The sequence below is a fragment of the Cryptomeria japonica genome, chromosome 3, assembly GCF_030272615.1.
Source record: "Cryptomeria japonica chromosome 3, Sugi_1.0, whole genome shotgun sequence".
NCBI lineage: Eukaryota > Viridiplantae > Streptophyta > Pinopsida > Cupressales > Cupressaceae > Cryptomeria > Cryptomeria japonica.
In genome coordinates, this window is record NC_081407.1 from 228692561 (window position 1) to 228717695 (window position 25135).

At 38.7% G+C, this 25135-nt stretch overlaps 1 protein-coding gene across 2 annotated transcripts in view; it reads right to left on the reverse strand.

Moving 5' to 3' along the window:
• LOC131075448 (alpha-galactosidase 3) overlaps positions 1–25135 on the reverse strand; it is a 228714-nt gene that overhangs the window by 144719 nt on the left and 58860 nt on the right. For both annotated transcript variants that reach the window (XM_058012296.2, XM_058012297.2), the window contains exons 9-11: positions 25050–25133; positions 24865–24929; positions 24612–24694 (exon numbers count right to left, since the gene is read on the reverse strand). In XM_058012296.2, the coding sequence (XP_057868279.2) occupies positions 24612–24694; positions 24865–24929; positions 25050–25133 (232 nt within the window). The remainder of the gene's footprint in view (positions 1–24611; positions 24695–24864; positions 24930–25049; positions 25134–25135) is intronic.

The window sequence follows — 25135 nt, forward strand, 5'->3', positions numbered from 1 at the left end:
TATTATGATGCTTCAGAGAAGATGACCGCACGAGCTTGGGTGCAGAAGGTAGATACATACTTGCAGCTAAATCCTATGCCTGAGGAGGAGGCTATCAAGTATGCGGCTATGCATTTGGACGGTGTTGCGCATGAATGGTGGCATCATGGCAGGTGACTCTGGGGCATAATCAGATTACATCCTATGAGAAATTCACAGAAAGATTGATTGAGAGATTTGACACTAGGGATCCCGAGTTACATTTCAAGGAGCTAGCACAGTTAAAACAGTCAGGTTCTGTGGATGCTTACATCGCTGAGTTTCAGCGTTTGTCTGTACTTGTTACTGATATCTCTCCTAAGAGATTGGTGGTGTTATTTTGTGATGGGCTTGCTGATCCATTACGTGGTTGGGTGAAGGGACATGATCCACTCACCTTAGCAGAAGCAACTAAAAAGGCACGAGATTTAGCCCCTTCGGTATACAAAGGAAAATACCATTCAACAGATTCTTCCTACCGCAAGGACAAAGACAAAAAACCATTTCAAAAAGAGTATAACAAACCCAAAGAAGGATCAAAAGGACTAGACAGTGAAACCTTGAATGAACTTCGAAAGAAGAAACTGTGCTTCCAGTGTAGAGAGCCTTGGGACTTATCTCATAAATGCCCTCTCAAGGCTAAGGCAAATCAAATGGAGTATTTTTCAACAGAGGAGTCAGAGTCAGAGGGGGAGGATCAGCACTCCGATTCAAATGAGGGTAACACGATAGAGGAGAGCAGCATTCCTAAGGATGATTGATCGTTGGCATGCTTGACAGGGGCCCAAAAGGCAATCACATTTAAGGTCAGGGATACTATCCAGGGGCAGAAAGTGATATCTCTCATTGACACTGGGGCTACACATAACTTTATAGATACACAGTTGGTAGCCAAGAGAGGCTTACAGACAGAGGAGCATGATGGTTTTAGAGTCATGGTGGCTAATGGCCAAAAGCTATTATGTACTCAGAAGGTCTCAAATCTTCACATTAGATTTGGAGATGGCTATGAGTTGGAGGATGATTTCTATGTTGTGGACATGGGAGATTATGACATCATCCTCGGTATGACATGGATGGCATCGCTGGTTGAGTTCACTTTCAACCTAGCGAAGTTGGAAATGAGGTTTCAGCATGAGGGTAGGACTGTTGTACTCAGGAGACTTTCAGATGGGAGTTGCAGGGTAGTCTCTTTGAGGAGAATGGAGAGACTTTTTCGGCATAATGACATAGAGTGGGCAACAGAGTGCTTAGTAATGTCATCTTCACCGGAGCCTCGGGTGAAGAGTCATCCACCAGATATACAGGAGATTCTTGACAGACATGCCAAGGTATTCAGTGATATTCCTCATGGGGTTCCTCCTAACAGGGGTGCAGAGCATGTTATTGAGCTCGAGGAGGGAGCCAAACCAGTGATGATCACTCCCTATCGTCATCCTAAGAAACATAAAGATGAGATAGAGAAGGCAATTAAGGAGTTGTTGGAAATGGGGCACATCAGGCCTAGCAAAAGCCCCTTTGCTTCAGCTGTAGTTCTGGTAAAGAAGAAGGATGGGACAATGCGCATGTGCATCGATTATAGGGCATTGAATAAGAAAACAATAAAAAACAGATATCCCATTCCTCGGATTGATGAGTTGATTGATGAATTGCATGGAGCATGCTTTTCACCAACATAGACTTACGGTCTGGATACCATCAGATCAGGATGAGGGCAGAGGACATTGAGAAAACTACTTTCCGATGTCATTATGGTCACTTTGAGTTTCTGGTTATGCCATTTGGGCTAACCAATGCACCTGCTACTTTTCAGAGTTGTATGAATCAGGCATTCTGGGGGCAGTTGAGAAGATTCGTCTTGATTTTCTTTGATGACATCTTGATCTTCAGTAGGACTTGGGAAGAGCATCTGCAGCATCTTGAGGAGGTGTTGTTCATTCTAGAGAGGGAGTCATTGTATGCCAAGCAATCGAAATGCGAGTTTGGCATGACTGAGCTTCTCTACCTTGGGCATATCATTAGTACAGATGGTGTTCGGGTTGATCCCGAAAAGATTAGAGCTATAGTAGATTGGCCTACTCCCACGAACCTCACACAGCTTAAGGGGTTCTTTGGTTTATGCGGTTTTTATAGGAGGTTTGTTAAGGGGTTTTCACAAACTGCAGCACCTTTGACAGACCTCACTAAAAAGGGAGCCTTCGTATGGACAGAAGCAGCGCAACGATGTTTTGACCACTTCAAACAAGTGATGTCATCTTGTCCGGTTTTAGCTCTACCAAATTTCACGAAGCCATTTGAACTTCAATGTGATGCTTCGAGTGATGGGATAGGGGCAGTATTGATGCAGGAGAAGCATCCCATTGCATTCGAGAGTAGGAAGCTCCGAGGTGTTGAGAGGAGCTATTCTATCTATGACAGGGAGATGTTGGCCATAATGCATGCATTGGCCAAATTCCGATCATACTTAGTAGGTGGACGGTTTGTGATCAAAACTGATCACAATAGCATAAAATATTTCATGAGCCAGCGTGATCTTAATGACAGGCAGCAAAAATGGATCACTAAATTGCAAGCTTATGATTTTGACAGAGTTTGTCAAAGGGAAGAAGAATGTGGTGGCCGATGCTTTATCCAGGAGACCGCATGTTTGCGCTCTAGTTGAGGTTTCAGGGGATTGGAGAGATCGGATTATAGCAAAGTATGTAGGGGATACTTGGGCTTCTGGGATAGTTGCAGGTACCATACAGGATGATAGGTATATGGTGTTGGATGGGTTGATCAGATTTCAAGATAGGATTTATTTGATTCCTACATCACTGTTCAAGGGGGAAATTTTAAGGGCGTTCCATGATGCGCCTACAGCTGGACATCCTGGGATCTTCAAAACTTACAAGCAGATCCTTGAAAGGTTTACTTGGAGGGGACTTAAGGATGATGTGTAGAGATATGTGAAGGAGTGTGCAGTATGTCAGCAGAATAAGGGAGAGCACACTTTCCCTGTTGCTTCAGCCTTTGCCCATTCCAGATAGGAAGTGGGAAAGCATATCCATGGACTTCATCACTGGACTATCTAGAGTGCAAGGGCGAGATTGTATATATGTTGTGGTAGACCGCTTGACAAAGTTTGCCCATTTCTTCGCTATACCATCTACTTACACAGCAGCGCAGGTGGCAGACCTCTTTTACAAGGAGATATTAAGATTGCATGGGTTGCCCATGTTTATAGTGAGTGATCGCGATAGCAGATTTTTGAGTGCTTTTGGCAGGAGCTCTTTCGGTTGTGTGGTACGGAGCTCACACCCAGCACTAGTTATCATCCACAGACGGATGGTCAGACAGAGATTGTGAATAAGTGGGTTGAGGGTTACCTACGAAATTATGTGACTGCACAACAGAGGGCTTGGGTGAGATGGTTACACATGGGGGAATATTGTTACAACATGACATATCATATGTCTATCAGGATGACACCCTTCATGGCACTTTATGGCTACGAGGCGCCGAGCTTTGTTGACATAGTCTTGGGGTATAGCAGAGTACCCAAAGCCCGAGACTCATTGCAGGATAGTCAGGACATCCTAAGGGCGCTCAAGGAGAATATACAGCAGGCACAGAATCAGAAAAAGTTGTATGCTGATCAACACAGGGTGGAGCGTAGTTTTGAGGTTGGTGACATGGTGTATTTGAGGTTACAGCCATATAGACAGTCATCGCTCAAGAAGAGCGGAGCAGAGAAGTTGAGACCCCGGTTTTATGGCCCCTATAGAGTCATTCGCAAGGTAGGTGAGGTTGCCTACGAGATAGAGCTTCCAGAGGATAGCCGTGTGCACAATGTGTTCAATGTATCGAGGCTTAAGAAAGCCATTGGTCAGGGTGTGGTGCCGTCAACAGATTTACCTCCTTTACACGAGGAAGGGAGACTAGTGTTGATCCCTGCAGCTATTCTGGACGTCAGGGAAAGGACACTCAGGAACAGAATCGTTAAGGAATACTTGGTGAAATGGAGAGACCTGCCAGATGAGGATGCTACATGGGAGAATGAGCAGGTATTGCAACATTCAGGACCGAATTTGCTTGAGGACAAGCAATTTCAAGGGGGGCGGACTGTAATGTCCCCTTTTTAGCGCAACATGATATGGGGTGTCATTAGCCTATTCTAACACGGTCCCGAAGGCTAACAAGGACATTGGTGGGATCCTGAGGTGTTTTGGCCTAGGTGTTTTCAGTTTCAGGCCAATCGGTGCTGCTCTGACAGGGTTTCTAGACACTTACTATTTATAGTAAGTTAGTCTCCAAGCAGTGACTTGAAATTTTTAGTGTTTCCCTGGTTGGCATAATTATCAGTAAAAAATATTTGAAGGTGACAATGATTTAAAGGGATTATCAACAATGTTTTAATATTTAACGATAAAGTGTTAAGTTAAATTAAATATTTAACTTTATCGTTATATTATAAGGTTGGGAATATAAAGTAATGTTTAAAATATTAAAAGTTCCCTTTAATGTGTGCATTGTGGGAAATAATATTTTATTCTAAAATGTATTATCCCACATTTAGGAAATGAAGTGTTTGCATCCAGGAAGAAGATATAAATTGAGGTTGAGAGCTCTCTTTTGGGGTATGCTTGGATGAGATTAATGTTATGCTGTTGGATTTCATAGAGATCTGATTATTGGGCTTGGAGGACGGAATCCCTCTTTGCTAACATTTTCTTCGCTATTGAAAGACACAGTCAGGAGGATTAATGGTGTTTTCATTCAGGAAACACATTGGGTTTCATCTGGTGCTCTCGCATGAAGTTTTTACAAAGGTTTGAAAGTGCAGATTTGAAGATAGTGTTTTTGCTACAATACCGCGTGAATAGTGTTTTGCTATAGTACCACGTGAATAGTGTTTTTGCTACAGTACCGCATGAATAGTGTTTTGCTACAGTACCGCGTGAATAGTTTTTTGCTACAGTACCGCGTGAATAGTGTTTTTGCTACAGTACCGCGTGAATAGTGTTTTTGCTACAGTGCCACGTGAATAGTAAAAATGCTACAATGCCATGAATGGTGCTGCTATAGTGCATGAACAATGTTGGTATGAAGTTTACTTGTTTTTCCTGCTGATTAGAAGTTTGGAAGGCTACCATTACATCTGCAGACCACTACAACATTCAATTCCAAGTTTTTTCTATCATATTTTCATAACTAAGCATTGTAATTGTTGAATACAAACCTGAATAATTGTTGCACCCCATAAGGCAGTTGAATGTGCACATTTATATTGCAAATCAGTATTTAACAACAACTAAGAAGTTTCGGGTTTTGCATATATTGTTGTATGTATGTCAAGTGTTTGATAAAATGCCATGTTGATTATTAAGCAATTTAATTGATATCACATAGTAGTATGCAAGTCTCTTTCAAAATGAAAATAGGGGTGGTCATTACATATACAACCAAAACAAATTCGATTCAAGGCAGATTTCTAAATATAAAATCAAATATTTGACCAAATGAAGATTTCCAATAATTTCAGGGAGATTACAATCAGGAATAATCCCAACCTGGATGCTGAAAGAATAACATAACCAGGAATGAAGCTGCGGCAAGATTCCAGCCCTCCAAGTGCTGCATGTGGGAAGGAAAGTGGCTGCCAGGTACAGTCGTACGGTTGCCAAGTACACCCAGCTGGTTAGAAACCCACAACCCCACGCTGAACCTCCAGAAAGAATGTCGTACAATCTCCAAGATGCTAATAGCTGCAAACAAATCCAAACCACTGTATTGGGGGCTACGTCCCAAACAGGCAAGGCATTGGGGTTGGTGTCCCAGATGCTGAAAAGCTTTTCCAGAGCCAAATCTCAAATCCAAGATGTAAAATGTGTAAAAGATAATAAGAATTAGGTCTCAACTTCCTTATAACACCTTCCCACTTAGCTCAATCCCTAAAAGTGACTCAATGGGGCGTTAAGGGTTAAAATGTTATATTTCTCATTTTAAGTTGCCAAGTGTATAGAAAATGAACTTTTTTTCAAATATAAAGAAATCCGTTCACCGAAAGGATCCGAGTCAAGAGAGAAATATTTAGAAAGGTCCAAGACCTTTCCAACGAGCTATTACACCAAGGGATAGGCATCTAGATGAGGCCAAAAACCCCTTATTAATCCAAAATGGCTATAAACATAGCCTTATTTAAATAATTAAACGCTAACTTAGGAAATATTTAAATATATTAAAAATATATCCCGAATAGCTATAGAAGGCTCAAATGACTCCAAAAGCCTGAAATAGAACCTGCCACCAGTCTGTGACTGAAATCGGAAATCATGGATCAACTGGCAATCTCATCCCTAAAATCTAGGGATGCTCCTAGAAACTAGAAAACACACCCAAATCTCCTAAAACTAAAACCATCTAAAAGGTCATGAATAACCTCATGACTGGCAAATGTCACAACCTCCTAAAATTTAGGGATACCCCCTAAAATCTAGGAACTATTCCAAACTGGCTCCAAACTGCTTGTGAAAGATCCCTGACGGATCTCTTTTACCAATCTGCTGTAATTTTTATTTATTTAAATTGATTTTTCCTGCTTATTAATATTTTCTTTCAGAAATAGACAGAAGTTGCAGAAGGGTTGAATTCTTTTTGTATTTTGATGATTTTTCAACAAGTAAATAATGAAGTACAAGTACATGAACAAAGTACTGAAAATGAAGTTCATATACAGCCAAAACAAATTCAATTCAAGGCAGACTTCTAAATATTAAATCAAATATTTGACCAGATGAAGATTTCCAATAATTTCAGGAAGATTACAATCAGGAATAATTCCAACCTGGATGCTGAAAGAGTAACATAACCAGGAATGAAGCTGTGGCAAGATTCCAGCCCTCCAAGTGTTGCACGTGGGAAGGAAAGTGGCTAGAAACCCAAACCCCACGCTGAACTCTGTCAGAATCGCTGAACCTCCAGAAAGAATGTCGTACAATCTCCAAGATGCTAATAGCTGCAAACAAATCCAAACCACTGTATTGGAGGCTACATCCCAAATAGGCAAGGCATTGGGGTTGGCGTCCCAGATGCTGAAAAGCTCTTCCAGAGCCAAATCTCAAATCCAAGATGTAAAATGTGTAAAAGATAATAAGAATTAGGTCTCAACTTCCTTATAACACCTTCCCAATTAGCTCGAACCCTAAAAGTGACTCAATGGGACGTTTAGGGTTAAAATGTTATATTTCTCATTTTAAGTTGTCAAGTGCATAGAAAATGACCTTTTTTCAAATATAAAGAAATCCGTTCACCGAAAGGATTTGAGTCAAAAGAAAAATATTTAGAAAAGTCCAAGACCTTTCCAACGAGTTATTACACCAAGGGATACGCATCCAGATGAGGCCAAAAACCCCTTGTTACTCCAAAATGGCTATAAACATAGCGTTATTTAAATAATTAAATGCTAACTTAGGAAATATTTAAATATATTAAAAATATATCCCAAATACCTGTAGAAGGCTCAAATGACTCCAAAGGCCTGAAACGGAACCTGCCACCTGTCTGTGAGAAGTTGGAAATCATTAATCAACTGGCAGTCTCATCCCTAAAATCTAGGGATGCTCCTAGAAACTAGGAAACACACCCAAATCTCCTGAAACTGAAACCATCTAAAAGGTCATGAATAACCTCACGACTGGCAACTGTCACGACCTCCTAAAATTTAGGGATACCCCCTAAAATCTAGGAATTGCTCCAAAGTGGCTCCAAACTGCCTATAAAGCCAAAATCCAATCACTATATGCACTGAATGAGTCCCAATCAACCTCTGCTAGCCTACGAGACTCCAATGATAGGCCAACTCCTCCGTCTCTGATGTCCACTCTAGAAAGGGGACATGACAAGCCTCCCCTCTCGGAGTTGCTTGCCCACAAGCAACTGAAACACTAATCCTCCACCATCCCAAATAAGACGTAAACAAATCATTGCATGTAACTGCTGCTCATCTCTAATATAAACAACATGCAATACCCCGGTTTGGAATGGCTCCTCAAAATGCTGAAGCACCTATGCTGTCAAATCAACACTGCCCGGGCCCCAGAGCGAAGCATAGCTCTCGCTGAATACCTCAAGTGAGCAATGGAAAACTATATCATCTCCATAGATCACATATCCATAAATGCCAAGACCACTGGTGTGTTTGTTATCACCAACATGCATAACATCCGTCATAATATCCAATGATTGCCAATCCGTGGAAGACTCTCTGTGATCTGACCCCATCTGACACAAGTGACACACAACTGCCACACATTGCTGCTGATGTGCCGGAAGATCTAATGCCAACTCACTAGACAATATATAATACTGACTAAAATCATCATTGTCCAGGCTGGCATCTAAACATATGTAATCACCAACCAGCAATGAAACAATTACCCTGTCTAGAGAATCAGGTGAAACTGGCACATCAACTGGCTCAAAGTACTCACTAGGAGTAACATCACATAACTCATCCACGCGAGCTATCTGATGACAATCAACCTGTGGATCAACTATTGTCCTACTCTGCTCGATAAACTGAGATGGATAGTGGGTAAACTCCAGCTCCATCCTCGTGATATTCCGAACATACCGTCCAACTGTCAACAACCACTGTACACCCACGACTACATCTATACATCTAAAGTGAAGCAACCCATGTATGATCCACGAAAAAAAGGTACTACACATGTATATACGATGATCCCACACAAACCACCTGTAGGACATAAACTGCTCCTGCTGCTCTCCTCTGATATAAGTGCCATATAATCTTAATATCTAGAGCAACATACTATAATCCCTATAAGATGTTGTATCAAATGAATCAACACCTGGATCCCAAATAAAACTAAATCCACATCCATCTGTCATGAAGAGACAATGATAGTAAGAGGCATCCTCGATACCGTGTCTCTCTACAGCCACTGTGAAACCATAAATACCACCAATCTTCAATGTTGAAATGGACCCATTAATAAGACAATTTCTAACAAGCAAAGTGTGATGGAAACCTCTCCAAAACCTTTGATCAGCGGCTGCACCTTGCCCAATTTCTCCACAAGTTAGTATGTCTTCATTGGAGGATGCCAAATAAATATATTGTTTAGCCATGCACCAAATATAGTCTCTTACACGCTGAAATTCATAGCCATCTGTCACATCAAAGAAAACTGAGTCACCAATTAATAAGTACATCGCTGCCCTATCATATGAAAGAGGTGACAAGTCCACAAATGAATAGTAGATGTTTTTGTTCTGCAACATGGATAAACCTTCAATGGCTGGTCCACTATGAATGCCACCTAACAACTAATAAACTTCACACCTAGTCTTCCCAACTTGAATGTTCTCAATGCAAGGTTTCAAATTTGACTCATTAGATGAAGGAGAATTGCTGATCAAACTCAGAAAATCAAACTGATTTCTATTTCCATTCAAAATATCATTGCTGTCCTTTTCTTCCCTTGGAAGAAATAAAGATCTAATGGATGATTCTCTTTGTATCCTTGCGTCATCTAACCGATTGTGATGCTCTTTGACTCTTTGGAGGTGGTGTCTTGCTTGGGCAGCAAGCGTTCTTGCTTGGGCAGCTCTATGTAACCAATCTTCGTTCAACTTTTGGCAATGTTTTATACCAGCTGCCCCAAAGTACACAAAATCAGACTTATGGTGAGTTGTATTATTTGCATCAGCATAACCCATGCTTGTACCATAAGCACCCGCAAATGTAGAATGCAAATCTTTATTCTCTTCTGTTGTGCGAATCGCACACCCATCCCCGTCTTGGACAGGGACCCCCCCAGTTCGTGCCTTTCTATCCTGCCCTGAAATTTGGCTAAGTCTGGAATTTCTTGATCCTGAAATTTGGCTAACTCTGGAATTTCCTGATCCTGAAATTTGGCTAACTCTGGAATGTCCTGATCCTGAAATTTGGCTAACTCTGAAAAATTGAGGAAACCTCAAAAAACCAGAATTTGCAATATAACTCCTGGAGGTCTAAAACCACTCTCAAACATCCTGAAAGTATATATGGAATATAACTTACTTATACTTATATGTTATATTCCATATGCTCAATTTCGGACCCAGAAGCCAAAAGTTGAAAAAGTTAAAAGTTGCCAAAAGACCCTCAAGGTTCGAAATTCACTTTAGACCTCCAAATTCGGGCCCTGGGGCCGAAATTTCTAATATGACAAAATCGCAAAAGGTGTTCAGAGCTCTGAAATTTGCAAAAGGATGGTCTAGGTCCGATTTCACTTAAGCGTCCTCATTTTTGGACCTAGGGGGGAAATTGGAAAAGTGTATCGAGTTTGAAAAGGGACGCACTTGGTCCGAAAATCGTAAAAGTGCCCCCCACCTCCGAAAATCACTAACTGATTATGTTTTCGGACCCTTTGGACCAAAGTGAAAAAACGCAAAATGTTTCCAAAGGCGTTAAAATTCCGAAAAGCACTTAGAGCTTGTTTTCGGACCCTAGCTCCAAAATGAAAGATAAAAGGAAAATCGCGAAAGTCCCCCCCCCCAGCTCCGAAGTTTGTTATAAATTTGCCAAAACGCCTTATGGTCCGAAGTTTTCTTTTAAAATTCCAGAACGCCAGGAGGTCCGAAAATGATAAAGTTGCAAAGGTTCAAACAATCCGAAATTTCCCAAAAGGGTGCTTTAGGTCCGAAAATGCTTAAAAAGTTTGTACAAAACCCCAAGAGCTCCAAATTTCGCCCAAAACATCAATTTCGGACCATGGGGCCGAAATTTAATATTTGGAAGAGTTGCAAAAATCCCCAAATGGTCCGAAATTTCACTTAAAATGCCAATTTCGGACCCTGGGGGGCTAAATTGGAGAATATGATGAAATTACAAAAAGTGCCCTCCATTCTCCGAAATTTACCAGAAATGCATGAGTTAGAGTTTTAAAATTTGCAGAAGCTCTTCAAACCTCCAGAATCGCGCCATAAGAAGATTTCAAAACACCCAACACTCGAAAGGTAAAATCACGCAGAAGTAAACAGCCCAAGGATCAGATTTCACATTCGAAGAGAAAGGAGAAGCATTTTCAAGATACATCTCGCAAAGAGCTTCTCAAGCCAGACGTCGTAATTAAATTTAATATTTGTTAAATTAATTAATTAATTTTTCAAATTGATTTAATGAAATGAAATTGGTTGATCGCAGGACGTCATCGAAGAACCAGGAGAAAGACCTGAAACGCAAATCAAGGAAGGGTCGCAATTCAAGGCCAGGCGCTGAAGACTGGAAAAAGAAAAGATACAGGAGCGCAAGAGCAACCAAACATTGGGAACCGTGCCGCTGAACAAGGATGAAGTCCACCGCCGGGACTAAAGACCAAAGAACACTCTGAATGCTGCAAGTTTATGCATTATCAAGAAAGTGCAAAGCTGGATTTAATTCAAGGAATTCAATTCCTAAAAAGCTGAAATTGCTTTATTGTAAACTGCCTATGGGTCCCGTGCAAGATATTTTTGTGGATAACTATTCCCAACCACCAAGAAGATTGGATAAACTTGAATTAAAGCCAAATAGTGGCAGGTAGTTGAGATAGTTGCTGGTTGGATAACTGAGAATTAATTAGGCATGGGTTAAAGCTATCAGCTTCTGGAAGACAGATCAGGGCCCTTGGATGCAGTCCATCCTAGCCTTCGGTTCAAAATTGTAATATCTATAAAAGGCAGAGGCCTTTCTTTTGTAAAGGGTTAGATTGTTAGATAGTGAGATGGTTAGATAGTTAGATTTTAGAGTTAGAATAGGTTAGATCTTAGCAGTAGCATAGAGATGCTGCAGAAATTGTTGTAATAGGCAGTTGAAATCAATATATAAACATTGATTTGGTGTATATTGCCTTGTTTTCATCCTGTTTGCATGGTTTCTCTGAGCATTTTAGATAGATCTTTCTATTTTGGGTGTGCAGGTATTTGATAGATTCGGGCTCATACCACTGAGGATATGCTGATTGTGTATCCTTTTGTGTGGTTAACCTGAGCCTTTGATTGTGCTTAGTTCAATTGCAGGTGTCCGTCTGAGCTGGGCCAGAATTGGGTGCTTAGCCGTGCGTCTCCAGTCTGAAAATCTTCCAAGTCCCTTTGAAGATTGCACCGTTCCTGCAAGGTTGTGAGCTATTCTGGCCAAGTAGGAATTGGTTATGTTGAATCCGTCTACCCGCATACCCGTGTTGTTAGTTTTAGATCTCCTAAACCTTTCCTTTTGCTCTTTCTTGCGTAATTCGAGAATCACAGCAGACTAGCTTGTTGCAAATCGTAAGTCCCCTTGTGTTTCCAGCAAAAACACATCAAGCCGCTAAGAGATCCCGCAGTCAAGACCTGACAAAAGAAACCTTGAGGTTGTCTCCTTTGATCAAACTTAGAAAACCAGCATTAGAGACTTCCTTATCTCAAGAGAGTAGGATAATCAATCGGCTATTCTATTCTGCGTTGGCCGTATGGAGTTTGCAGCAATGCGACTTCAGACACGTCAACATCTTCATGACCAAAGGCTGTCATATCTTGAGAAAGAGAAGTTACGTCATTGCTGTTATGGACTTCAAAATTATGATCATACCGTGGTGACAAATCTTTGGATTCACTACACACCATTAAATTTCGACTTTCCTCATGGTCTTCCCATTTGAGAAGAGGAAGTAGTGTGACAAATGAATCCAAACTTACGCTGTCCATTTCAACCTCATGTTCTTCATCAATTGCTGATTCAAAATCAGTCTTTGGGCAATCTGAAAACTCATCAAACCTCTGATGAATGTCTTGTGTATTGCTTGAAGTTACAAACTCTTCCTTCACATCTTCCACCAAAAATGATGGGACAGCGTTGTAACCAACCAAAGAGGCACCAATTGGATCTACATTTCTCTCAAAATCTTCAAATAATTTCCTACCAATCTCACTGGTAAACATCATATCTGCTCCTCTTCCTTTGCTTCCCTTGCTCTCAATTGACTCTTGTTTTGTTCTTGGTTGATGACGTGGACTTGAAAACATCAAGTCATCTTCAACTGGTGCACCCATGAATTGTGTGAAGGAAAGGTGGTGACGTATCTTTTTAGGAAGAGAGCAATAATTATCATAGTTGTTCATAACTGTATGATTGAATGTCTTGGCAGGAGACCTTCTCCTTGTACTTGTTGAAGGAGTTGTACCCTTAAACTGTCTGGAACTCCTTGAAGGTGTTTGTTCAAATTCTTTCCCTGCTTGTTTATTTCTAAACAACCCTGTCATGATGTCCAATTTGATTTTCAACCAAACTAAACTCAAATCTGAATTAGAACTCTTGATCTTCACCCAACAGGCTGGCAAGATCAAAGCTCTGATACCACTGAAAGATCCCTGATCGATCTCTTTTACCAATCTGCTGTAATTTTTATTTATTTAAATTGATTTTTCCTGCTTATTAATATTTTCTTTCAGAAATAGACAGAAGTTGCAGAAGGGTTGAATTCTTTTTGTATTTTGATGATTTTTCAACAAGTAAATAATGAAGTACAAGTACATGAACAAAGTACTGAAAATGAAGTTCATATACAGCCAAAACAAATTCGATTCAAGGCAGATTTCTGAATATAAAATCAAATATTTGACCAGATGAAGATTTCCAATAATTTCAGGAAGATTACAATCAGGAATAATTCCAACCTGGATGCTGAAAGAGTAACATAACCAGGAATGAAGTTGTGGCAAGATTCCAGCCCTCCAAGTGCTGCACATGGGAAGGAAAGTGGCTGCCAGGTACAACCGTACGGCTGCCAATTACACCCAACTAGTTAGAAACCCCAAACCCCACGCTGAACTCTGTCAGAATCGGTGAACCTCTAGAAACAATGTCGTACAATCTCCAAGATGCTAATAGCTGCAAACAAATCCAAACCACTGTATTGAGGGCTACGTCCCAAACAGGCAAGGCATTGGGGTTGGCGTCCTAGATGTTGAAAAGCTCTTCCAGAGCCAAATCTCAAATCCAAGATGTAAAATGTGTAAAACATAATAAGAATTAGGTCTCAACTTCCTTATAACACCTTCCCACTTAGCTCGAACCCTAAAAGTGACTCAATGGGGCGTTTAGGGTTAAAATGTTATATTTATCATTTTAAGTTGTCAAGTGCATAGAAAATGACCTTTTTTCAAATATAAAGAAATCCGTTCACCGAAAGGATGAGTCAAAAGAAAAATATTTAGAAAAGTCCAAGACCTTTCCAACGAGCTATTACACTAAGGGATACGCATCCAAATGAGGCCAAAAACCCCTTATTACTCCAAAATGGCTATAAACGTAGCCTTATTTAAATAATTAAACGCTAACTTAGGAAATATTTAAATATATTAAAAATATATCCCAAATAGCTGTAGAAGGCTCAAATGACTCCAAAAGCCTGAAACGGAACCTGCCACCTGTCTGTGACTGAAGTCGTAAATCATGGATCAACTGGCAGTCTCATCCCTAAAATCTAGGGATGCTCCTAGAAACTATGAAACACACCCAAATCTCCTAAAACTGAAACCATCTAAAAGGTCATGAATAACCTCACGACTAGCAACTGTCATGACCTTCTAAAATTTAGGGATACCCCCTAAAATCTAGGAACTGCTCCAAAGTGGCTCCAAACTGCCTGTAAAGCAAAAATCCAATCACTATATGCACTGAATGAGTCCCAATCAACCTTTGCTAGCCTACGAGACTCCAATGATAGGCCAACTCCTCCATCTCTGATGTCCACTCTAGAAAGGGGACGTGACAGCCTGTAAAGCCAAAATCCAATCACTATATGCACTGAATGAGTCCCCATCAACCTCTGCTAGCCTACGAGACTCCAATGATAGGCCAACTCCTCTATCTCTGATGTCCACTCTAGAAAGGGGACATGACATTTTGTCAACTTTTTGACACTGCGCATTTTTTTTCTCTCCTCTACATCCTTTGGCGAAAATCGACACTTCGGGTCCTTTTGTGACCTTTAGATGCTTTATCTTTTGGGAATTTCGCAAACTTCCACCATTCCTTACCGAACTTAGGCGATTTTACAATTTTAAGCAATCTTCTGGAATTTTTAACGCCCGAACGTTAAACTTACCTTGCAAATTCCCTGGCTTCCGCTCATGAAATCATCATTTCTTGGACTGACTACGGGCACACTCAAAAAAGGACACGAGACACCCTGCGCAAAACTCAACAGGGCGAAGGCGAAAAGACCAAAAAAGAAGGGGACCCTGTCAGCAACAGGGAGCATGTGGAACGCACAACAAGTAGGAATGTTTCTCTCCTTGATAGTTGAAGGTTTAGGTTGTCTTTTAGGTTGAACAAGAGGAGAAGCAGGCAGGCCTTCTCTCTCGATAAGAGGAAGGAGGTGGAACTGCGCTATACAAAGGAGGAATATTAGGTGTAGGAAGGAGACCAGGTCCATCATGAGGAGGTACAAGTCTAACCTTAGGAAGAATATCCCTTATCTTTTTAGGAGATGGTATAGTCGCATCCATAGGAATAGGTTGACGATCTTCCTTAGGAGGGAGATTAGTTCTATCCATGAGGGAAAGAACCTCATCTTGAAGAATAATAGGAATGTCAAGTGTTGGGGATCTAGGTTGACTTAAGGATAAGATCATATCTTTCTTCCATTTTTGATAAGATTGAAAAAGAGCATCGCTCCTTGATGGAAGAGATTGAAATTGTTTAGGCCAAAAGAAATCAGTAGGAACACCGGGGCTTCTTTCGGATGGACTAAATAAGCTATGGTTCACGGTTATGATTTCTCCATTGTGAGGAAATTTCAGACACTTGTGGATTGGAGAAGCAATAACCTTCATGGAAGATAGCCAAGGATAGCCCAACTTCACACGGAATTGCTCAAAAGAGGGTATGATAACAAAGTCAACATCCATGGATTTAGTATGAACTTCAACAGGAAGGGTGATAGTGCCAATGGTAGGACAAGAGAATCCATCAAATAACTTTACAACCACATTAGAAGCATCATATATTGGTTTATGCAATCATAAAGTGAAAAGATACTCCTCAAAGATGACATTAACCATGCAAGAGGGATCAATAAGGGCACCACGGCAAGGGATATCCTTAACCTTTGCAACTATGTATAAAGGGCCATCAGGTGCTCTAATGGTCTCACTAGGGTCAAATGTAATACAAGGATCCTTAGGCGTATCTTGTTTTTCTGCCATATTTACCAAGTTCAGAGCCATAGAGGTGAATTCCTCAGAAGAGAAAGAATTAGGCACAATCTCAATAACGTTAGAGGTATGAGAAGGTAAGGGATCAGTGAAAATCTTAAGATTTTGATTAGGAGGAGCTACTGATTTATTCCCTTTATCATTCACACTTGCCACAGATATAGCATTGTTATCAATTAAATCTTGAATCTTATTTTTCAATGCGAAACATTCCTCAGTATCATGACCAAACTGACGATGAAATTGATAAAATGAATTGTTATCAAAATAAGGGGATGCAAGTTTAGAAGGATCAACTAGTTTTATAGGAGGAAGTTTGATAACATTTCTTTGCAACAATTGAGAAATAATACTATGTAAAGATTCATTCAAAGAAGTAAACTGTCTCTCTTTGGAAAAATTTAGAAATGGAAGGCACACCTGTTGTAGCATTCACATTGTTGTTGTTGATTGTGTCATTTAACTTGATGAAGCTTTTTGTTGGTTTGAACTTCGCAAACGGTTGTTGAACACTCTCCCTCTTATCACTCAGAGCCATAGGAGTGGATTGCTCCATTTGACTCACAGTCAGTTGATCATTGTGGAGTGTTGCACACAACTGCGGAAAGGCAGTAAACTCAAACAAAAGAAGCTTTTCCCTAATATCTTTTTGCAAATTAGAAATGAAAATTCTTTGAATATTATTATTAGGTACATGAAAAGAAATTTGAGCACACAAATGTTTATATCTACCAATGAAATCAGTCACTTTTTCTTTAACACCTTGTTTACAATGCATTAAATCAGTCAAAGTGATTTTAGGACCAATGCTGTTTTGAAATTGTTGGATGAAAGCATTTGCCAGTTGTTGAAAGGAAGTGATAGAATAAGAAGGCAAAGAGCAATACCATTGTAAAGCCTTATCTCTTAGCGTTCTTGTAAACATTTTTGCAAGCTATCTTTGATCATAAGCAAAATCGGTACACAAGGTTTGAAATGTTTTGACATGCGTAAGAGGATCACCTTTTTCATTATAGAGTTCTAATTGAGGGACCTCAACATGTTTAGGTGGCACGACTTTAACAATATCAAGAGAAAGTGGGCATAGAAGCAATTTGTTGTTGTAAGGAAGACACGGATTGAGCAAGATTGTTAATTGTCGCTTCAGTAGAAGAATTGATGTTAGACATAGTTGATTGAGAAGGTGGTGTAATGTTATTGAAGGAATGCATGGATTGAGAATAAGGTGGTGGGACATTATGATAAGTAGGCATAGGTGATGATTGGGTAGGAAAAGGGACACTTAAAGGAGGAACAAAGTTGTTGAAGGAATTGCCCCCTTGTGTCACATTGATTGGTTGAGGAATAATAGGAATACTTATGGAAGACATAGGTAAAGATGGAGGATTAATTGAAGAAGAAGGATTGCCCCCATGACCAATGGTTGTGGGAATGACATTTTGAGTTGATGTAGCCATGATGTTAAAGGTAAAAGTAGGAATATTAGTCATAAGAGTGGTCAAAGGAATTGAAGGATTGACTTGTGTTGAAGGTTGTGAATAACCTAGGGTTTCGGCACAACTCTTGATAGGCATGACATTAGAATCAACAATATGTGCAATGCCACGCAATATATCAATTCCATTCTTATCACTTTGAATCATGCGTTTAAGACCTTCAATTAATGGAAGAGCTTCACTATTAGGGTATTCTTGGGACATCCATTGTTGAAAGTTATCAAATTGATTGTCCAATGTGAAAAGTTGATCTACAAAGACCCTAGTTAAAGCTTCTTCTTCATCATGGGATTCATCAATGGGGTGAAGAGGCACATGATTAGGATGGGAAGAACTAGCATGATCCTCATTAAAAAAGTCACCCAAATTAGGCTCCATCTCCTCAGTAATTAAACCTTGGGAGGCCTTAATTTTAATGCTTCGTCTAACGGGGATAGTATAGGTAGGACTAATAGTGGTGAAACTCATGCACTAGAGGGAAAATTTGAATTTTGAATTTTGGAACAAAGCTTACAAAATTGATTAATGCAAAATTTAAGAAAATACTGATTAAACAATTTGAACTTTGTTGGAAGAAGAGGACGACACAATTTTCGAAAATGAAAGGAAATTGGAATTTTAAAATTAGGGCCAAAGGAATACCACTTAATTTTAAAATCAGAATTTTTAAAATCAGGGTAGACTATAATTAACCTCTTGATTTTAAAAAATTTCTTGAAATTTGAAATGTTGAATTTTGGAGGTATTTTTTATTCTAGAGGGATCAAAAATCGACAAAATCAGCCAATCTTCTGGATTTAGGCTATTAAATATAGTCATAACAGTCTCCCGAAATTTCAAGAAAAAAGTCGAGGATCGTGGTGGGAATGCACATGGTCCGACCAACTTTTTTTGAAATTTTCAGGGATGAATATTACAATGATTTCAAAGCTAACCCCAAAAAATTGACGAGTTTTACAATTTCTAGATGGGCAAAATTAAGGTTCAAATGTAAAAATAGGACCCTATTAGGGTTTTCAAGAAAAAGAGGAATTGAATTGCAACTTTGAAAAAAGTCAAGCCTAATGGATAGGGACACCTTGGAAAATGTTTAGAAATCTGAATTTGAATGAAATTAATTGAAATTTGCACAAAATCCAATTAAATTTGAAAATTAGGGTTTTATGACCTAACCACTTAATTTTGAAATTTGAATTTTGGGAAAGAGGGAAATTGAAAATTTGAATTGTAGGAATGAAAACAAGTTTGAGAACAATCAGAAATCTAAAAATTAAATGGAAATCCAATTTTTGCACAAGTTCAAGATGATTTTTGAAAATTAGGGTTTTAACAAGTAACTGCTTAATTTTGTAATTTGATTTGCAAATTGAAAAAAACTGAAGAAATTGAGTTTGACGAAGAAAACAATTTTCAAATCTAATATAACCACAAGCAATTTTTACAAATCACAAGTTCAATTTTAATTTTAAAAACTAGGGTTTTTAATGATTTAACCACTAAGTTTGCAGAAATTTGAAACTTGCAAATGAAAAATACGCAATTTTGTTCAAAGGAAAGCATGCAAGACATCGAGTTCACCAAAATGTAATGGTGGGTGAAAAATGTGTGAATGAGAGATCAAGAGGAAAACTACCCTTTTCCTCCAAGGAGAGATGAGAGTTTCACTACGGATTTTCCTTCAAACACTTTTCACCTATTACATTGGAAGAGGTGGAGAAAATTCACTAGATTCAACCTCCAAAGAAGAAGATAGAATTTTAAATGAAATGGGAATGATAAGTTAATCCCCTCTTCCTATTTGAAATGGAAAGGAGTCGATTGAATTATGTATAGAGATTAAGTGCAAAAGTGACAAAGAACTGATTATAACTTGAGATCGGAGTATGGGATGAAGCAGTGCACCTGGATCTGGCAATAATATGTCGAGACGAAGCCGCCCTGCGAATTTGAGGAAAAGTTGCCCGGACCATGGCGGGAATGTACACGGTCCTCCGAAAAATCCGCGAAACGAAAAGGGTTTTTCCGCCTCTGCAAATGGAGACCGAATCCGAAAGTACAGCTGCGCACCTACAACCTACACACAGAAAAGAGAGGGAAACGGATTGGGATTGGGGGTTTGCCTTCACATCAAACCCCAGTTTTGGAATTAACCAAGTAATGAAATGGTACTATCCAAGGTCTTTTTGTAAATCTCATTCAAGATCGAGAAACAATCAAAAATAAATTTGTTCTACAAACACTAATTGGTCGTGTATTAGCAAACTGAAATGTAAATGAAAGACTGAAATGTAAATCACCTCAAGGGAGGTTGTGATAGAAATGTTGATAGAAATGCTTGTGTGGAATTGAATGTTGGAATCAATCTCCTCTTCAATGGTTGAATCCTTGACTTGAATGCAACATCCAGCCTTGAAGGGAGACTTGAGAATGCTCAATGCTAGAAAGGAATGTTTGATTGCTTGAATTCTCTTGAATGCTTGATCTCATGTAAACTTCCCACTCATCCAACTTATCCAACTTATTGAACTTTTTGAACTTTTTTTGAACTTTTTCAAATGAGGGCAAATGCAACTTAAATACATGTCAATTAGGGTTAATGAAACTGATTTTTATCACAGACTGACATCGGGGAAGTTTTCCTGCTCACTGCACAACATACAATGCAAGCTCAAGAAAGGGTCCTGCCCCAAAATAGGGCAGGGACAGGGGTACCATGCCCCTGTCCTGCCCCTTTCTCCAGGGCAGAGTGTAGACAGGGTGGTGTAGAGACCAAGGGAGAAGCAGATTTCGAGGGTTGAGCAGTCTTCGGTCTCTGATCAGGCTAGGGGATTCGATTTCGCATGCGTGAGGACCCTAATGCGGTCGAAAATTGCTAGGGTCGCAATTTTGGGACACTACAGTATCATATACCTCCTAATATATATATCTATATATAACTCATAATTATTACTATCACCATATATCTAAATTAATATAGATAATTCAAGATTATACATTTTATTTCCCACAATTACATCATACCGGTATTAATGTCTTATGTTTGGCCTGAATGTCTATAACCAGATATGATTCTTCAATGATCTTTCTTAGTGATCACCCCTTGTATATCCTTCAACACTCCCTACCTCTCGATTCCTTCTCAGATATATAGTTATGTACTTGTAATTGATTTAACCAAGTAGTGTATTGCTCAAACGAGCAAATCCAGTTAAGTATAAAATAAATTTTCAGATCCATGTCCTGGTGAAGTGAGATCGAATGTCTTCTTATACCTTGCAATTAGAAAGGATTGCACCTCTTCATGAACGATGGGACATAACTCTTACAAGCAGTCTTCTTCTTCTTAACAAACTGATTAGTCTTTTAACATTGTTATTGCCATTTATTAATTGATCTTGTTATCAACTTTCGCCATTATCGGTTTTGTTATAATCATGGTCTTTATGACTAGTGATGCTCATTATTAATCTGGATCGTGCCTTCCTCAAGACAGAACAAATAGTCAACTCACCTTTCCTTGTCTACCGATATTACTAATTTAATTGCTATGAACTTTACTAAATCATCAACATCTTTATTGTGTTAACATAATCGCTAAGCTATTTACCGCCTCTTTGACTAATTGTTGTTCTAAGTCTCTTCTCATCATTGCTATCTTCTTAATCCATGTCGCCACCTTTCCATGACATTATTAGTCAGCAGTGTCATCTCTACTCCTCTTTTAATAATTGATGATTGTTATTGTATTTACCTCCTTGCTAATCAATTGAATTTTACATATCGCCACAGTCCCATTGAGAGTAGATCGGTAGAGGTAATGAATCTGAAGTAGATGGAATACTTACAATCTGCTATGTTGATGCTTATGATTATGAGATCATTAATTGTCGATTGTGATCATATGCTTTGATGCTTATTACTACATCGATACCAAGTCTATTGGATTGATATGTCTCTCATTATCTCTTTCATCTTTCTCTTGTATGATAGATATTATAGATTGATGTAAGAGCTATTTATTATGATTACCTCTTCATTATGTAACTTAGTAGATTATATGCCCTTATATCTTCATTCCTTGATTATGAGGACATATTGAATCTCTTGTCTTCATTGTATTGGCTATGAATATTTTATAAAGATAATACCAAGAGTTTTCTCATGGGTATTTCATATTGGTTTACATGTTTCGATCTTGTGACATGGTGGGGAATGACACTGCCTCCCTTTGGATGAAGAATTAGCGTTTGTTCTCATCTCATATGTTGTTAGAATGCCACGTATCTTATCAACAATCAACTTATCAAGTTCTATCATCTCTTCAATCGCTAAAACCTTTACATCAAATCGCAAAGGAAGAGACCTTAAAATTTTCTGAACTACTATGGACTCCTCAACTTTTTCTCCTAAACCCTTAATAGAGTTGACAACTTCATCAACTTCCAGGCAACTTGAGACTTCCAAAAATTCTTTTGAGTCTGAAGTTTTTCTTTCTTAACCTTGTCATCTCCTTCATATGCTTTCTGAAATTTCTCCCAAATGTCATGAGCTATATCACAATGTATGACTTTCACAAATTTTATCTCTAAAAAACCACGTAAGATTGCATTCATGGTTTTAGCATTATTTCAAAATCCTTCCTCCCATCAACATCCATTGGAGGAATTGAAGGAATTGTGTAGTTAAATACCACACTTTTCCAAACGTCAAAACCCTGAGACATTAGATAAGTACGCACTCAAACACTCCAAAATGCATGGTTGGAGCCATCAAATAAAGGTGCTCTATTCGTAGCAAGACCTTCAAGAGAACCCATGTGTGCAATTAGGATCAACCTCAAGCGTTTAAGCTCTATTTCGAAAGGAACCCTTCTCTAATACCAATTGAAAAGCACACATAAAATACTGAGGGAGGGCAAAGTGGGTGTTAATCAGTATTTTAAACTTCTAAATGCACAAAATCGCATAAAATATAGAAGGAGCAAACATCAAGATGCAAACACTGGATTTCACATGGAAAACCCTTTCGGGTAAAAATCCACGACACATCAATAGCTTTCAATTACCAAATGAGCACCAACTCGGGGATACATAAGTGAGCACCAACTCTAATTACATAAGGGAGCACCAACTCGTTGAGATCACCAACTCTCCTTGAAGCACCAACTTCATTCAGCTTTTTATAATAGATATCAAACTAGAAGTGTGCTCTATGACAAATTTCATTTAACAATTCAAGAATCTCCTTCTGAATTCAACATGTCTTCATTGAATTGCACAAGTGCTGTGAACTTCACCAAACTGAAAAGCAATATTGTGAACCTCTGTGTTTAAATCAATCTAGCCAAATGAAACCCAATGCCATGAAATATGATTTCAGACCAAAGAATAACTCAGAAAATTGCTGCAGCGGCCGGGATGCTAAGACAATAGGGGCAATCTCCTTGAATAGATTCCCATAAATTCAAAGCTTGCGTCAAATAGCTACACCCACATATTATATATTTATCTTAAAAGTCATCTCACCAAGTGAACCAGAAAAAAATAATCAGAGCAACAATAGTCTCAAAACTTGTATATTCATACTCTACCAACAGCACACTCTTAAAAGTCTTCTAGCACAAAAAAAGTAAAGGCAATAGATAAAGAAGCCACTTAAATCAGCGAATACCACACAAGTATCAAAAAAAAGTCTACCCCAAAAATAGCTTCCGTCAAAAACGTTTTTCCACTAAAAATTTAGAAAAGTGATGCAATTCCTAATGTTTTTTATCAGCAAATGCTATATCTTCCTCAAAAAAGACTCACCAAAAATAACGACCCTATAACAGACTGACACGTCTTAAACAAAGATATGAAATAAACCACAGACCTCTCCATGCACGATGTCTATAAAGAAAAAAGTCTCTATCGATTCATAAAGATGAATATAAAGTTTGAAGCCACCCCACTACAAGGCCCATCGCACCTAAAAAAAGATAAAATCTGACACAAGAATCTGATGCCGTAGACCCATCATTTCCAAGATATCGTAGCCCATAAAAAGGTGAATCAAAATGCTTTTAGAAGTCAACATTCAAAAGCTGAGATGGCAAAATAGTTCGCTAAGCAGGTGAAGTGGACAAGCAACCAGCTCAAGCACATACCCAAGTAGCTCAACCAGGTAGCCAAGTAGCTCAAGCACACAACCAAGTAGCTGATGAAAATCTGATGAATAATCAGCAACTTAACTAGTACTTCACTCCAATTCTCTTTCAACAAACCTTTGACATCAATGACAAAATAATCAACAACCTTTACATTCAAAAACAGTTTTGAATGAATGAGGTAGCATACAAAATTGTTCAAAAATAGTTAAAGTACAGTATTCTACAAAAATAAAGTCACACCCACTAAGGGGCATCCATAAGTGTCTGATATGCTAAAAATATACCATGCTTGCTTCTTTTTTGCCAACTAATAAATATTGTTTAGAAAAGTTATACTCGTGAATGATAATAAATGTTTCATAGAAGTTATATACCAAATATTAACACAATTACAGCATGCATATGTATTTTTGTGGGCCCACTATCCATCAATCTCTGACAGTACAATTTCACCTACAAACCTAAATTAGTTTAAACTTCACAATTTAATGACATGCATATGTATTTGTGTAGGCCCACTATCCATCAATCTCTGACAGTACAATTTTACCTACAAACCAAAATTAGTTCAAACTTCACAATTTAATGACAACCATGCATTATACTTGGTCTATAACATATCCACATTAAAAAAAAAAAAAATTCCTAATTTGGAAAAAGATAATGGTTCAATTGCAAGATCATGAACACAAGAACTACGTTAGGAATAAGACCAATTGTTGAACCTTCATTAAAGCCCAAATACTAAAATGTGCGCGATATTCTTTATATGTCATGCCACCATTCCCAACCTCCAACATGTCAGGATCTGCAGAAAGCAGAAATCATAATGACTACATTTTAAGCTACAAATTCCAGAACTCATACTTGCCTCCATGAACTTGTAGATTTCCAAATAAAAAGCCATTAAGATTCATATTTTGAAAAGAATTAAAAAATATGATAATATATATATACTAAATAAAGAATTGAAATTACCATTCCATCCACCAGGGCCAGCATATGCTGCCCATTTATCATTCAAATCTGCAATTGTGGTCATACTAGCACAAAAAATAGCAGACCACAATTAGACTGAAATCAAGGATAAAATCACTAAACAAAGAAAATGCACAAATCAAAATATTTCATAAAATATAATTTATGCACCATAGCAAGCTCACCTTCTCCACGAATCACTGATGTCATCAGTTGTGCGCCAACTATTCCCAACATTGTTTGCCCACAAAGCTGGATCATCCACACCCCT